The sequence below is a fragment of the Mobula birostris genome, chromosome 14, assembly GCF_030028105.1.
Source record: "Mobula birostris isolate sMobBir1 chromosome 14, sMobBir1.hap1, whole genome shotgun sequence".
Lineage (NCBI taxonomy): Eukaryota > Metazoa > Chordata > Chondrichthyes > Myliobatiformes > Myliobatidae > Mobula > Mobula birostris.
In genome coordinates this window covers 75,020,844-75,038,134 of record NC_092383.1, presented here as the reverse complement: position 1 = coordinate 75,038,134, position 17,291 = coordinate 75,020,844, and the positions used below count along the sequence as shown (strand labels likewise).

Genomic DNA, 17,291 nt, shown 5'->3' with positions numbered 1-17,291 from the left:
TTATCAGGAGCGCTGTATATGCAGGGTGCTTAGCAATGTCAAGGATCCCTGCCACTGGAGCCACAATCTCTTTGACCCCCTCTACCATTAGCCAGGAGGTACTGTGGCATTAGGACAGAGACTGTTAGGATGGGAAACAGCTTCTTCCCCCAGGCCGTGCGACTACGAACTCCCTGCCACCACCTGGGTCTCATCACTGATGAAACTCCAGTAGTGTTGAACAATATATAGATTTATGTTTGCTTACTTTTTGAATAGTGTTGTAAATGCACCTTATGCTAAATGTCAATCTTCTGGAAAATATTTTATTATTTGTTAATGTTTTTGTAGGTAATATTACTTCATGTTTTGAGTATATGTACTGTATTATGTACCTTCATCTGGGGGAACATTGTTTCATTTTGTGGTCTGCATGTATCCAGTTGAATGACCATAAACCTGAACTTAGTCTATCTGTGACTGACAATGGTGAGAAGTCTCTCATTGCCACCATGGATATTTTTAACATTGAGACTGACATAAAAGTGAATGAAGGGCAGGCAAGTGAAGCTGTAATCAGCTATGACCTGACTGAATGATGGAATGAACTAGTGTACGAACTTTCCTCGCAAACCACTGCTGAACAGGAATTACAGAAAATTCATAAGATACATCAGGCTAGGTCTTTACTCGCAAATCAGAAACTCTTTTGGTTGCCGGTACCTTTCTCTCTTTGGAGTGTGGATGGAATTTTGCCCATTCAGCAAGGAATGGTGGGGTATTGACGGTGAGATCTTTGGGGCTAGGAAGGAGCTAGAAGTAGAGCTGTTGGTTGAGAGGTCGAGGCTTTCACTCTTCGGCGTGTCCTCCATGCTTTGTACACCAGTCATTTCTTTCCACATTTGTTGGAAGTCTGCCGGACACATCGCTGTGAATGACAACAGAGAATCAGTTCTAGATTTTGGCATTAAAGCCGCACAATCCTATACTTCCACAGCACCATTAATACAATAATATGTCCTAACTTGTTTCACAGAAGTTCTACCAAATAAATTTGATACTGAATCACACAGGACAGAGGATCAATAGCTTGACCACAGAATAATGAGTTCAGGAAGGTTGTTAAAGATGGAGAAAGAGGAAGAAGCATGGAAGGATTTGGGAAGGAATTCCAGATCTGGTGCATGGCACATAAAGGAGTGATTATCAGTGTTACAGAACTGGAAATTTGGGATGTACAGGTGAGGTGTAACAGAGAAACAGCTCTGGAAGAAGTTACAAAGAAAATGAAGGGTTAGGACTATGTTTGGATTTTAATGAAACATGCAATAGACAGATAGGCTTCTTCAAAGTACTTAAATCACTTACTTTACATGTCAGATGCAAGACCTTGTGCGTTTAATATTAAACCAAGCATCAGTAAACAATGCCTCAGTAGCAAATCACACAGTTAAAAATAAGCTTGGCTCTTGTGGAGTGTAGTAAGGAGAAACCTGTATTCTATTACTTCAGTAAATGTAGATTGTGACAACAGACTTGGGAATTGCAACTAACCACCTGAAGGTTTCCTTCAGATAAATGGGATTTAAAAAAAAATCCATTTCTGCTTTAATTCCTTATACAATATTTCCCCGTTAATACCCTTGATTTTTCTGATGTGTTCTGAATGATATCTGCATTTGCTAGACTTTCCTCCCATACCTCCTCAGTGATGATGAGAGGAGGAGAAGGTCCTATTGGAAATATTGTTTGTCACTCCTGGTCTATTCATTGAAACCTTTGACAATGGTTCAATGGTTCAGTTTAATATCAGAGAATGTATACAGTATACAATCTGAAATCCTCACTCTTCCACAAAACAGAAGAAGAAAAAACCCGAAGAATGAATAATAGAAGATGTTATAACCCCAAAATAGTGAAAATGTTACCATCAAGAACCAACTCTCATTTAGATATTGTGTCATAACTAATTGCCAACCTTTGATGGCACTTTCAAGTGGACATTGTACCTTTGAGAGGCCTTATGAGGATATTAGTCAAATCTTTTAATTATCATGTGGAATTTATCAGAAGCATGTTCTGCAGTAAATTTCATTTGATGCCAATTAGAGACATAAAGATTCAAAATTTTAAAGAAGTAAGGATCTTTTTATCTATCTGAACAAATTTTTGATGGCTTCCCAAAAATAAAATGGTTGATAAGTTAATTGGCCACTGTAAATTGCCCCTCAATGTCGGGCGAGTTGTTAAATTGGGAGAGGGGCAGTTGATGAGAAAGCAGCGAGAATAAAATGGGATCGGTGTAGGATAAATGTGTGTTTGATGGTCACTGTGGGCTCAGTGGGCTAAGGACCTGGCTTCCATGCCACATGACTCCATGACCCATCAAATAACTTTTCACCTCCAGTCACCTTGTCGACAAGCAGTCATTCTCCCATCTTCAATAATTTAAAAAAATTAACCAAGGTATTCACAAAAATCGAAAGAGCTTCTCCCCCAGAGATCCGTTAATTTTCTCCCTGAAATTAAAATTAATCTCAAATTCCAAAAGATTCAGGGCTATTTGTGAAATTACAAGGAATTGATCCCAGCCTTGGGTGTGGAAAATGCAGAAGAAAGTCTTGCATTTTATGGTACTTTATACAGCTCTTTCAAAACAACATGGTTGCTTTACAGCCTATGAGAGGATTTGCAACAGTTTTCACTGGAGTAATGTATGAAATTTGGAAGCTGATTTTTAATAGAAAGCTCTCATAAATGACAAAATGATCAAGACCAAATGATCTTATTTTCTGTAGCAGTGAAGTGTTTAAATTACTTTTAGAGAGGGACTGATTTTGAGAGTTCTGAGAACCAGAATTGAATAATTAGTGAGGGTGCAGGGAGGATCTGGCCATTAGTTGAGTTGTGACAGTGGCTGAATGGGTTCAGTATCTCTGTATGACACTAATTAGAGCAACATTACTTCCTGATAGTTACCAATGCAAGACTGGCCTGCACTTATTAAATCTAAAGGTTGAATCTCCTATTAGTCGTTTGTCTCCAGTTGTATCAAAATCGTTAATTGTGACTTTTCTAGTGCAGATATAAATAATCAGTAATTGTTTTCAAAATATTGAGTTGGAGAAAATATTTTAATTAGGCCACAACAAAGGGGAAAAAGAAACTATCTGAGGTGTTTTTCTTGTTGTTAAGACTGTAGCCTCAGGCTCCCAGCCTAACCCATCACTGCAGCCTTTGATTGAATGAAAAATAGTGTGGCAAGATGCGTTTGGGGATACAGGTGCTGCCTAATTTAACATATCAAGAGGAATCATTAAAAGAACAGAGCTTAACGTGAAAATTAGAAGCAAGAGAATATGGGTCAATTGCTACGATTGCCAACGCCTGACAAATTGTGCATTCTCTCTTTGACAAAAAGCACCTCAAGAGCCAATTTGAATTGGTCCTTGCTTTAAAAATGTGAGAAACATTAAAAGTTAATTCCATGAGGGAAACTTCAAGTTATTTCTGAGCAAGGGAGCCAAAAGGAGTACAGTGATCTTCCTCATTATTTTCAGAGGTTAACATGATTCTGAAGCCCATTTGTTGGCCTGGAGTGAATGCCCAGAACAGAGGCTAGTGCCTTTTCCTGGCATTGTGGGGTTAGGTTTACATGCAAATGGGGAGTAGATAACGGTATCAATTTTTTTTTCTGATAGGAAAAAAAAAGATGTGGTAGCATTGGAGAAGGTCCAGAGGAGGTTTACAAAAATTATTTTGGGAACAAAAGGGTTAATGTAAGATGAAAATTTGATGGCTCTGGGCCTGTATTCATTGGGTTCTAGAAGAATGAGTGGGGATCTCACTGAAACCTATGGAAGATTGAAAGGCCTAGAGTGGACGTGGAAAAGAAGTTTCCAGTAGTGGGAGAGTCGAGGATCAGAGGGCACTGCCTTAGAATATGCCCCTTTAGAGCAGAGATGAAGAGGAATTTCTTTAACCAGAAGGCAGTGAATCCTTGGAATTCATTGTCACAGATGGGTGTGGAGGCCAAGTTATTGGGTATAATTAAAGCAGAAGTTGATCGGTTCTTGATTAGTAAGGGTGTCAAAGGTTATGGGGAGTAGGCAGGAGAGGAAAAATAAATTAGCTATGATTGAAATGCAGAGAAAACTCAATGGACCAAATAGCTTAATTCTATTGATATGACTTATGCTCTTAATAATGACATTGCTGAGTAAATTGTTTTATCGCAAACAGATAATGCCATCAATAGCTATCTTGTTTTTCTTAAATCTGATCTATTTTGAAAATCCAGTTCAAATTCTCAATCTTCCACAATAGGGTTTAAACACAAAGTATTTTGGATTAATTAGCCAGATCTCCGGATTACTACATCAGAAAAAAACAATCAATGTGTATTTGATAATCTATTCTGCACTACTGAACCACGTTAAGACAATACAACATAATAACAGCAGCTGAATCTTATAAACAAAGCACTCTCAAAGATTCAGTGTTTTGAATGATGTCCCCTCTCCTTATCCTGCTCATTCAGGTAATTGTTAAGGCCTAAGGAAGTAAGCTAGGGAGTTCCCTTCAGTGTCCTGATCAATGCTGCTACTTTACATTCAGTAGCCAGTAAGCAGAATAGCTAGCCAATCAATCCCTAAGCAAACTACAATGATGGACTTCCTTGTTTTTGTGAGTGAAAGAAAACAGCATTCTGGATCTAGACCAAAATAGGGGGAAGACTTCAAGGATGGAAAGGAAACAAGCATCACAGAGATGGACAATAGCCGTCTACCAAATGTGGAATTAGTGGTGCACAACCACTTGGAGCTTGATAGGGAAAATTTTCCACAAAATGAACTGGCCCTAAACAAATCTCAATTAGATTTACCTGGGTAAATCCCCAAGTTCTCCTTCTTCATTTTCTTAGTCAGCCCCTCTGGAACGAGGATGACCAGCCTTCACCCTAGTTCTGAAGGTTATGAGTTGGCTGATGAAACCAATGCAGGAACCACAAACTTCTTCACAGATTGAGCAGAAGATTCCTGATGGGGCCACTAATTATTATATCAGACTAATTGTACCAAAAGTTCCCATAGATCAGTAAGGATGCTGCTCTTCCTCAGGGACTTGAGCACAGATCGAGCTTACTTTGCTGTTTCCTTCTCCCAGAACAGAGCTCAGAACAGAGTTTCTGTTTCAGGAATCTGCTGCTGCAGGCTGAAAGTTGGCTTTCCTGGAAACTGGGATCCTTGCTGCCAAGTCTGTGTATACAGGTGACGTTATTCTTTGCTCGGAATTGGAAGGATGGAAGTGTAACCATTCCAACCTCTGACCTGGACTTTAGCTCTGTAGTCCCTGAAACTGCTGTCATTCCAACAATTACCGGGGACTCAAATTAAAGTCAGTAAAGTTCCCAACTATGGAAATCAAACCGTGTAAGGTCAGGCATTGGGAAAGCCATTTGCCTGTCCATGAATAATTTGCAGCCGTTTAGTTGTACTGTAGAAAACTATCAGAATTTACATCTGCTCTTTCTTATCTACAACACTGAAATCAGTATAAAATAAAGCCATGAAATTCTATATATCCCTGTGTGCACTAAACTAAGCCTAGGAAATGGTGGTACAGATCACAGCAAACACGAGGAAATCTGCAGATGCTGGAATTTCAAGCAACACACATAAAAATTGTTGGTAAACGCAGCAGGCCAGGCAGCATCAATTCGTCACAGCTCCAGGGATTCAAGTGGAGTCATAAGGTCATAGAGAAGTACAGCACAGAAATGGGCCCTTCGGCCCATCTAGTCCATGCCAAAACCATTTAAACTGCCTACTGCCATTGGCCCTGCACTGGGACCATAGCCCTCCATATCCCTACTATTCATGCACCTATCCAGATTTCTCTTAAATGTTGAAATCAAGCTCGCATACGCCACTTGTGATGGCAGCTCATTCCATACTCTGAGTGAAGAAGTTTCCCTTCATGTTCCCTTTAAACTTCTCACCTTTCACCCTTAACCCATGACCTCTGGTTGTAGTCCCACCCAAGTCCTGATCTCTGACACTGCCTATTTGCAGTTGGCATGTGATTGTGCAGGTTTCCTCCGGACGCTCCTGTCTCCTGCTACAAAAGTCGGTGGGTTAGTTGTCCACAGATGGCTGTGACTTGATCAAGTGCAAGTCCAAATTTATTTGCTGTCATCTGACTGTACATATATACAAGCAAGCAAAGCAACATTCCTCCAGACCATGGTGCACCCACAAAACACATATCACACACAGCGCATAAACCAAAATATTACCATAAATAACTTAAAAATATATCTTTCAAAATGCATGCAGTGTGCAGCACAAGTAAACAGTAAACAGCTCGTTGTCCTAGTGACAGAATCTCGGTGGTGGCAGGGTAGTTATTACGCCCACAGCCCGAGGGAAGAAGCTGTTACCCAGTCTGGCAGTCCTAGTCCTGATGCTTCTGTGCTTCCTTCCTGACAGTAGTGGGTCAGAGAGATTGTGGCTGGGTGTTCAAGTGAGAGGTAGAATTCCGGGTGTGGGGCGGGAGGTGAGCTGATGCGAATGTGGGGAGGATAAAAATGTGATCAGCGTTTGAATTAGGCCTCGGGTCCCCTTTCATGCCTGTCTTCTGTCTACCTTGTGGCGGACTCAGCACTGGTAAGTGGAGTGAGGGAGTCTGGGTCTTACCTTGTGCCAGGGTCTGCAGCGGGACAGTGGGCTGCCCAGGCTGCAGCGTCACGAGGCCCTGTCGTTGAAGGTTCAGAAGATGCTGTTGCTGAAGCTGTTGCATTTGAAGAATCTGCTGCTGGAAGGCAAGCTGCTTGCTTCCAAGCTGCTGCAGTTTGAAGAGAGAAAGAAGCCATCAGAGACTGAATTCCAGTGGCAGGCAAACATCAGAAGCAAAACACATGCATCGCCCGTCTTAAAGGTGCCCACTTCACCGGTGTTGTGTCCACTTTTACCCTGCAGTATTTTGGTTTGTCCTTCCTTTTAGAGGTCAGCATACAAACCCTTGTTGACGATCATGCAACAGAAGGCATCATAGCTGAACCTGTGTTTATGGACTTTCTAATAGCGTGTCACTGGGTAGCAATCACAAAAAAAATCCTTAGATCCGGCAGCTCTTGCCTTGGCTGATATTGCCTGAGATAAATTGAGCAAAGGTCTCTTATCTGTGGGGGGTTAGTACCAGGTTAGATTGTATAATCATCCACTAATCTGTCAGATTGTGGCTTGTATACACAATGCTAACATTTGCAGTAACATCACCAATATTAACACAAAACTGCAGTAACATTATTTAGGATTAAGTTCAATACCCATGTTTAACTCTTCCCACACCAAAGGACTCGGGATGGTGTAAATGAATTCATGCCCATTCAAGACATTCATCATGGGCTGAAGGGCCCATACTGTGCTGTGATGATCTCTGTTCTATCGGAGGGAAGGGTTAGATTGATCGAAGAGCAGGTTAAAAGGTCGACAATACATTGTGGGCCAAAGAGTCTGCGCTGTGCTGTAATGTTTTATGTTCCAAGTCAACAGACAGTGACCATCTCAAGGTCTCTGTTATCCAATTGTTTTCTGTCACCAACATTATGCACCGTGAGGGCGGGGAAATGCACAGCTCAGTGCAGCCAGAATATCATCCAGGATGGCTCACATATGACTGAGCCGTCATTGGTTCTCCCAGCCCATCGACCTAGAACTTCAGATAGAAGTGAAGCAGAGAGAAGCCGGGACCAGGAAATGTGTGATCCAAATTCATACACTCCCCACCCTATTGGAGATGCAGTGAGACATCACTGATGGAGCAATGCATTGTCCTAGGTGGCATCTTCTGAATGGGATATTCGATGGAGTTGTTGTTTGCACTCTCATGTATGTAAAAGAAGATCTTAACACTATCTTTTGGAAGAAGCGCAATGAGGTGAGGATTGGGGTGGACTTCCAGCTTGGTAATCAGACCTGTATTTGATCCATTTTACAGCAATTCAAAAATAGATTTTCTCACTGTTGTCAATGGAAACAAACAAAGCATGACAGCACCTCGACTTTCTGAGATGTTTGCGTAGATACAGCATGTCACCTAAAACTTCGACAAACGTTTATAGATGCACAGTGGAGAGTATCCAAACTGGTCACATCACAGCTTGATATGGAAGCACCAATGCCCGAGAATGGAAAAGTCTCCTGAAAGTGGTGATGTAGCTCAGTCCACCCCAGGCAAAGCCCTCCCCATCACTGAGCACATTTACATGGAGCACTGCCACAAGAAAGCAGCATCCATCATCAAGGATGCCCGTCATACAGGCCGTGCTCTCTTTTCTGTACTGCCATCAGACAGGAGGAACTGAAGCCTCAGATCCCATACCACGAGGTTCATGTACAGTTATTACCCTTCAACTATCAGGCTCCTGAACTGGCCTGGATAACTTCACTCACCACAACTCTAAATCCATTCCACAACCTACAGTCTCACTTCCAAGGACTCTACAACTCATGTTCTCAGTATTATTTTTCTTTATTTGCACAATTTGTCTTATTTTGCACATTGGTTGTTTGCTGGTCCTTAATTACATATAGTTTTTCATGAATTCTATTGCATTCCTTTATTTTCCTGTAAATGCCTGCAAAATGCATTTCAAGGTTGTATATGGAATGGATATGGTAAGGACACTGATAAATAAATTTACTTTGACTTTGACTATTGATATTACACAAATGGCCACAGTTCAGAAGTACTTCACTGCATAAAAACTATTTCAAGAGGGTTGCACAGGTATGGCAGAGAGGGGAAGGGAGAGTTAGAATGTGAGGCTGGAGACCCCACATGGGAATCAGAAAAGGACACTTTCACTCTCCCCCCGTCCCTAACCTCTCCTTTCCCCCATCCCCTCCCACCTATAAAAACACAAAGAAACATTCCAATCCATAGAGTTGCTGCTGTTTGCAGTTCCTCTTCTTGTTTCTTGACCTGGTGGGGACACCAGATAGTTTCCTGATTGTCCCTTAATCGTACCAAAACTACTGTTCATTATTCTCTGCATAAAACCTCCTCCTAATGGCTTGTCAGCATTATTTTTTATGAATACAGGATTCGAGCTTTCATACATTTTAAACTAAGGACGTACAGATTTTTTTTTGTGAAGTTCTGCTTTTGTGGTGATGGCTTCACTAACGAGCAGCCCTCTGCGGCCTATTAACATAGTCCCCAGCGATGTGTTAGTAAACCAGGATACCAAGGCACAGCCAGCTGCTTGAACCCTGTCACAGCTCTGACACATCTTATCTGAATGTATTAAATATGAATATATTACCAATAAGTCCCTGCACTAACATACATTAGTAAGAAATCTCCACACTGGGCTCTGTGGAAAATGAGAATTGAACAAAGCTACCCTTTCCACTTTAGGTATCCATTGAATTACACCCAGTGTGACTTTATATTGTCTGGCTCTTTCACTTCTCCAACTCCATCAATCCAACTATCAAGAGTTTTGATTGAAAAGTAATATGAAGACAGCACAGTGCTGAACATGGGAGCACTGATGTGGTACATTTATGAGCAAGGCAGTGACCTAATATGAAACTCTTTTCATTTAAAGATGAAATCAGGCTAATACCTCCAGGAGATCTCCCTCTACTGTTGGGTCCTGGCTCTGGACTGGATGACCTATGCTTCGCCTCCCATGTGGTCCTGCCTTAGGAAGAGTTGTCAGTTACTTAATCTTAAAGAAATTGTGGCTGTTCCTCTCTGCGTCTTGTGGAGCATTGGGCGGCAACCTTCCCATTTCTTTAGCATTTTGTCTGATTTTTACTAGACCGAGTTGCTAGCTCGATGCTCAACCCAGCACAGATGGAAAGTGAGCGTGCAAGGAACCAGTCGGATTCGAACCCAGAACCACTCGCCTCGAAGTCCAGTGTAGATGCTACTAACACCACCGGCTGACATAATCTTAGAGGAAGGCGTGATGCAATCAGTTTTAGCTGGCAACTCCACCATTCAGCATTCCCAAAACAAATGGGGTTGTTCTGGCATCAACAAGCATTGAAGAGTAAACATATGCGAAAAGCTATAGTCAAATAGCTCTTTAAAGGAATAAAGCCTCTTGCTGTTTGTGTGATTGACACCCAGTGTGCAGATGTTTAGGTGCTGATAACAGACCAATAAACAGCCAGTGTGATTTCCTGGTAAATAATTATTAAGACTGAACTCCTCCGCACTGTTCGGCTTTTCCAGAAGGAGACTGCTTCCCACTTGGAGCAGGGTTTGAGTGATGAAACCAGGCTTTGCTTAAAGGCCAGCCAAGGTGTGGTAGGAGAAGAAGATGGCCCCTCCCTAAATCTACCAGATAGCACAGGCTGGCAACCAACATCGCTGCCCTTTCACATTCGGATGCTGCTCCTTAAGGCTGATTTATACTTGTGCGTCAAATGTACGCCGTAGGTACGGCATAGCCGCGTACCCTAAGCTGTACTCTATGCTGAACCCTACGCCGTAGCCTAACACGCACCTCTCCCAAAATGTAACTACGCGTCACGGCGACACAGACCGAAACAACTGTGATTGGTCTGCTTGGTAGCATCACATTTCCTCCTACGCTGCAATAGCTTCCCATTAGGTGACTGAAGGGCAGGGAAGGAACTCTGGCTGCAATGCTTTCCATAAGGCTTTACAGACCTCCGAAATTACGGGGGACCCTGTGCTTGACACCAGTTTGTAGCTAGCTGCTACAGCCTGTTGACTTCCACCTGAAGCTAAAACTCGAATGGTGATTGTCAGTCTCTGAGTATACCGTGCGTACACTATGTGAAATAAATGGTTGGAGACGATGAACCAAATCGTCAAATCTACCTGCTGACATCCGAAAATATTTGAAATGCATTTCCTCGTCCATGTCTCTCAGTGGCTGGACAAGCACAGAAAATTCACCCTCCTTCAGTTTCAGTCGCCATTGTTTGAAGTTTGAGGTTCTTCGTGTTGAGTTTCAACACGAAGAAACTCAACACCGTGGCATAGAAACCCCATAGCGTTTTGGCGGTGAATTGCAGAGCGATGCAGACACACCAACGCACAAGTATAAATGCTTACAACAGCATAGCCCACTTGCGTAGGCTACGGCGTAAGCGAGTATGCACAAGTATAAATCAGCCTTTACACCCGGCACTAATCTTTCCTCACAGATTGCCAGACCCACTGGAATCCACGGTGGAACTGATTGGGAAGGCAGGAAGCCACCAATGTGTATGAACACAGATATTTTCGGCTTACTGTGGGCAAGTCATTTCTCATTAGTGGTCTCATACTTACTGCTTAATAATGTTTTTTAACATATCAAAATAAAATTTATGCACGTAAAAGATATACATTTACAAGAACAAACTGTGTACTGCTTTTCATTTTCACATTCATAGTCAATGCTTTAAGTTGTGCTCTAATACATTCCTTAAAACCAATAGGGGTGTTTAAATTCCTGTGGCTCACTAGTACAATAATTGAGAAGTCATCCACACCCCAAACTGGCCTGGAGCAGAAGAACCCTATACTGTGGTCCTCCCCCTCTGAACTCTTGCAGTAGCTGTACATGCTTAATAAGTTATATTACAAGTAAAATATTCATCTAATTGTGGCAGCATTAATTAAGTGCTTGGTGGCACTTTGACATTGTGAGCCTCTATCCTTTAACTCACGTTGAAACGGTGCTTGGATTGTTTGATACGAGAGATCTGAGGGAATTTTATTCTATAACAAAGTAGTACCTGCTTGAAGAGTTCGATAGAACAGTTTGGAGGAAGTTCTTTTTTCTGACTGACTCTGAGGTATCTGCTCCAGGAGCTTTTGTTAGGATAGTGCAGAAGGAGCTTTAACCTGTGCTATATTTATCCCAGGCGTGTTTGATTGGATGATGCAGAGAGGGCTTGACGGACATTGAATTTTCCACTCCCCTGTATTCTTTTCCCACTCTCACCATTCCACAGGATTCTGCCTTCCTTTGTTCATATTTCCATCTTTCCTTCCCCTCTCCCCTCTTCTGTCATCTAATCTCATTATCCTCCACCGCTTAGTTCATTTGGACATCACTCATCCATCTGGGTTTCTTCTGTCTTGGTTACTCTTTCCTATCCTGTCCCCCACCTGGTTCCATCTGCTCATCAACCCCCTGTTACTTGGTTCCACCTATCACCTAACAATCTCTGTCTGCACCCCCCCCCCACGCCCTCTCCCCTCCCTCTCACTTCAATGTGCAGTCTGTCTTTCATCTACTGCCTCAGTCCTGCGGTAGGACCTTGCCTCCATAGATGTTGTTTTACACACTGAGGTCTTGGAGTAGTTTGTGTTTTTTTTTGCTCTGGAGTTCAGCATCCACAATTTCTTCTGCCTCTAAGTCTGTGTGTCAAAGTTCACCGTTCAAAGTAAATTTATTATCACAGTACATAAATATCATCATATACTACCCTAAGATTTATTTTCTTGCTGCCATTCAAAAGACCACATACTGTGCAAATATAAAAGGAGAGAAAAGAAACAGAAGAATAATAATAAATAAGTGAGCAATAAGTATCAAGTGCATGAGTTGTGGAGTCCTTGAAAATGAGTCCATAGATTGTGATGTTATCTCAGTTCTAGCTGAGTCAATTTTTCCCCTCTGGTTCAAGAGCTGATGGTTGAGGGGAAATAACTATTCCTGAACCTGGTGGTGTGGGGCCTGAAGCTCCTGCACCTCCTTCCTGTTAGCAGCACCAAGCATGGCCTGGATAATGAGGGTCCTTGTTGATTGTGCTTATCCTGGGAGTGCATGATGGGAAACCATAGAGGGGGGGGCTTTTCTCTCTATCTAATCCATGATGCTCTACTTGTCTTGGGAGTGTTTAATGGATTAGCGTAGAGGGAGTTATGTGCTACATTCAATCTATGATACAGCTATCCCATGAATCTTTGATAGCCCAGTGTAAACCGGGCTTCACTCTGCAGTTAATCCATCCTATAGTTGCCCTGGAAATGTTTGATGTTTGGGTGCCTGAAACTCAATAACATCCCTCACCCTAAGGCTAATAAAATTCACATGCAATAAAGAAAGTTTTTTTAAAAAAAAATCTGGCCTACTTCAACTTACGCTCTGCAATCACCCACTCCTTTCAATAACTATAAACTCTCCGAGGTAAATCAAAAGCTGTCAAAGATATCAGCCTGAAATGGCAGCAGAGAACTTGCGCGGTATTAAGTGATAAGGTCCAGAAATGTTACAGTGATAAAGGATACTGCAGAGTTCAGTACTGGGAGGAATGATAAACACCTCTTTGATGTACTCAATGAAATATGGGCTGTATCACCCTGGCAGATGAGATCTTTAGAAGCTGAAAAAGTAAGGAAATGGTTCTTGATCCAAATCTGCAATGTGGCCAAACTGCTTATAAACCAACACAGACAGGAATTCCCAGGAGAAGGAAAGGGGTCAAGGCCATTTCCTTGGAGGGTGTGCAATACATTTGAAGATGCTGGGTGTTCGCTGATGGGCTTCACTCCTTTAACACGTTTTGTCTGTATTCTGTTTACATTAGATGCAGTTCAGTGACTAAAGCTAGCGGGGTAACAGGCTTGTCAGGTTGATTTATGAGCACATCAACCCAAGTTTCTGTGTATCGTACAAGACTGACAGCGGCAGTTCATTAAATCTGGGTCCTGAGTGACTCAGAACTTGGCGTCAGACCTGCTGTTTAAACGTCAACTTTAACCCTCTGAAATACACCATTTGTTTTTCAATGTTTTTCCTTCCTCTCCTGAAGCTACTGGCTCTTGTGATAATTCCACAGGTGCCAGGAACTTCCTTTTCAGTCGCCCAAGAGGCTCATCTTCTTGTGAGAACTTTGAGAATATGCATCTGCAGGCTGAACCACTGGGAGAGAACATTTCTGATTACTGGCCTGGTTATCCAGAGATCATAAGTTCACAGCCAGGAGACACCTTAAAGTATTTTGTGCCAATAAAATACTTTTTGGAGTGAAATCATAGTTGCAGTGAAATATCACTGTCAACTACAAACAGCGGGGTTCAACAAACATTAAAATAGTAATCTATATTTTATAAACACGAGGAAGTCTGCAGATGCTGGAAATGCAAAGCAACACGCAGCCAAAATGCTGAAGCAACTCAGCAGGTCAAGCAACACCTATGGAAGTGAATAAACAGTTGATGTTTTGGGCCTGAAAAGGTAGGAGGGAGATGCCAGAACAAAAAAGAAGGGAAAGGGGAAGGAGGATAGCTAGAGGGTGATGGGTGAAACCAGGTGGGTAGGAAAGATAAAGGACTGGAAAAGAAGGAATCTGAAAGGAGAAGAGAGTGGACCATAGGAGAAAGGAAAGGAGGAGGGAACCCTAGGTGATAGGCAGGAGAGAATAGGTAAGAGGCCAGAGTGACGAATAGAACAAGAGGGGAGGGGAGGAAATTTTTTTTACCGGAAGGAGAGATCAATATTCATGCCATCAGGTTGGAGGCTATTAGAGAGGAATGGATCTTGTTATTACTGTTGAGTACAGGGAACTATAGAGACAAGAGAAAGTAGCTGGCCAAAGTTGACTGGAAGAGGACTCTACCAGGGATGATGGTAGAACAGCAATGGCTGGAGCTTCTAAGAAGCAATTTGAAGGATGTATGATTGGTTCATCCCAAAGATTCTAAAGGGAGGTTGAGGCAACCAGGGCTGACAAGGGAAGTCAAAGACAGCATAAAAGCAAAAGTGTGGGAGTATAATATAGCAAAAATTAGTGGGAGGTTAGAGGAGTGGGAAGGTTTTATAAACCAACAGAACACAACTAAAATACAACAATAAGGAGATAAACCATGAAATATGAAGGTAAGATAACTAATAATATAATGAGAGTTTTTCAGATACATACAGAGAAAAAGACAGGCAAGAGTGGACATCAGACCCCTGGAAAATGACACTGGAGATGTAGATATGGGTACAAAGATATGGAGGACGAACTGAATAAGTATTTTTTGTCAATCTTCACGGTGGAAGTGACCTAAAGCATGTCAGAAATTTGAGAATGTCAGGGGCAGAAGAGAGTGCAGTCACCATTACTAAGGAGAAGGTGCTTGGGAAGCTGGGAGGCCTGAAGGTAGATAAGTCACCTGGAATAGATGGACTACACCCCAGGGTTCTGAATGAAGTAGCTAAAAAGATTGTAGAGGCATTAGTAATGGTCTTTTAAGAATCACTAGATTCTGGAATGGTTCCAGAGGACTGGAATATTGCAAATGTCACTCAACTCTTCAAGAAAGAGGTAGCTAAAGGGATTGTAGATGCATTAGTTGTGATATATCAAAAATTACTGGTTTCTGGAATTTTTCCGAAGGGTGGAAAATTACAAATGTCACTCGACTCTTTAGGAAAGGAGGGAGGCAAAAGTCAGAAAATTATAGGACAATTAGCCTGACTTCAATGTTGGCAAGATGTTAGAGCCCTTTATTAAAGATGAGGTTACAGAGTGCTTGGAGGCATACCATAAATTTGGCAGAAATCAGCATTGTTTCCTGAATGGAAAATCTCACTTGATAAATCTGTTCGAATTCTTTGATGAAATAATGGGCAGGATAAGCAAAGGGGAGTAAGTGGATGTTGCTCAATTGGATTTTCAGGAGGCCTCTGACAAGGTGCTGCATATGTGGTTGCTAAATAAGATAAAACCCATGGTATTATGGGCAAGACGCTAGCAAGGACAGAAGATTGGCTGACCGGCAGAAGGCAAACAGTGAGAATAAAATAAAGGGGAACTATTCCGAATGGCTGCTGGTGACTAATGGTGTTCCACAGGGTTGCTGTTGTGTCCGCTATTTTTCACATTTTATGTTAATAATTTGGCATCAAAGGTTACAGGGACGAGGCAGAAAAATTGGGATGAAGTCGTACCCTCTTCTAGGACGTCCATTTAGAACAGAGATGCGGAGAAATTGCTTTAGTCAGAGCGTGGTAAATCTGTGGAATCTGTGGAATTTGTTGCCAAGTCATTGGGTGCATTTAAGGCAGAGATAGATAGGTTCTTGATTAGCCGTGGCATGAAAGGGTATGGGGAGAAGGCAGGGGAGTGGAGATGACTGGAAGAATTGGATCAGCCCATGATTGAATGGCAGAGCAGACTCGATGGGCTGAATGGTTACTTCTGCTCCTATATCTTAAGGTCTTATATCAATCATGATCGGATCGCAGAGCAAACACGATGGGTCGAATGGCCTAATTCTGCTCCTATAGCTTAAGGTCTTATATACAGAGGAAAACTTCACTTTTGGTGCCATATGGGACCCTTTACATATATTTGGTTTTACATTCAAAGGGCAATAGCTCTGACAATGCATGTTCCATCTGATTTGCACTGGACTTACTGCTTTTGTCTCAGGAATAGATCTTCAATAATTCTACCTATGAGTGCAACCTTGGCGTTGAGCACAAAAGCTGGGACATTATGTTATAGCTGTACAAAACACTAGTTAGGCCACACTGTGTGCACTTCCAGTCACTGCTCTACAGGGGAATAATAAAGTTAGAGAGGGTGCAGAAAAGATTCACAAGGATGTTGTTTAGATTGGAGGACGTGAGTTATCAGGGAAGATTGGATAAGCTTTTTCCCTTGGTGTGAAGGAGGCTGAGAGATGACATATAAAATTGAGAGAGAGCAGATTTATGGGTGTTGTGGGGAGTGAATTTTCCACACCATGAGTAGTAGTAGAATGGACTGTGAGAGGAGGCAGAGGAAGAAGGGACATTAACAACATTTAAGAGGCATCTTGAATGAGCAGGGCCCAGAAGGATATGGAATTAATGCAGGCAATTGGGAATAGTATAGGTTGGCAAATTGGTTAGCAGTGAGTGGCAAGGCCTGTTTCTATGCTGTACAACTCTATGAGTGACCCAATGAGCCACTCAGATGGACCCTCAAGGAATTGAAAAATGGCTTAAAGTCAAATTTCCCAGCAATAGTTAAATTACAAAACTGAATTGAAAAAGTTAGTGAAAGGATCCTATTTCTATTCATTCTGTCTGCACAGAATATTTCCAGCATGGATCACTCTATCAGAATATTCGCAAGGCAATTCTGCAGGTGATGTTATAGTCATGGGAGACTTTAATTTCCCAAATATATAGTGGGAGAACCCAATGACTAATGGATTACAGGAAAGTTTTTTTTTGACCCAGTACCAACAATAGGGGAGGCCTGTCTAGATTTGATATTCTGGAACAATCAGGATAGAATTTTGAATACGAAGTTGTTGAGCCTTCAGGAGCAAACAATCATAACATT

The 17,291-nt window shown here is 42.0% G+C and overlaps 1 protein-coding gene across 5 annotated transcripts in view; it reads right to left on the bottom strand.

Annotated features, from left to right (window-relative positions):
* The window catches only part of foxp4 (forkhead box P4), a 465,538-nt gene that overhangs the window by 82,097 nt on the left and 366,150 nt on the right, over positions 1-17,291 (bottom strand). For 4 of the 5 annotated variants that reach the window (XM_072278678.1, XM_072278679.1, XM_072278680.1 and 1 more), the window contains exons 6-7: positions 6,678-6,825; positions 703-907 (exon numbers count right to left, since the gene is read on the bottom strand). In XM_072278678.1, coding sequence (XP_072134779.1) covers positions 703-907; positions 6,678-6,825 — 353 coding nt within the window. The remainder of the gene's footprint in view (positions 1-702; positions 908-6,677; positions 6,826-17,291) is intronic. The other variant, XM_072278682.1, reaches the window with a different exon arrangement.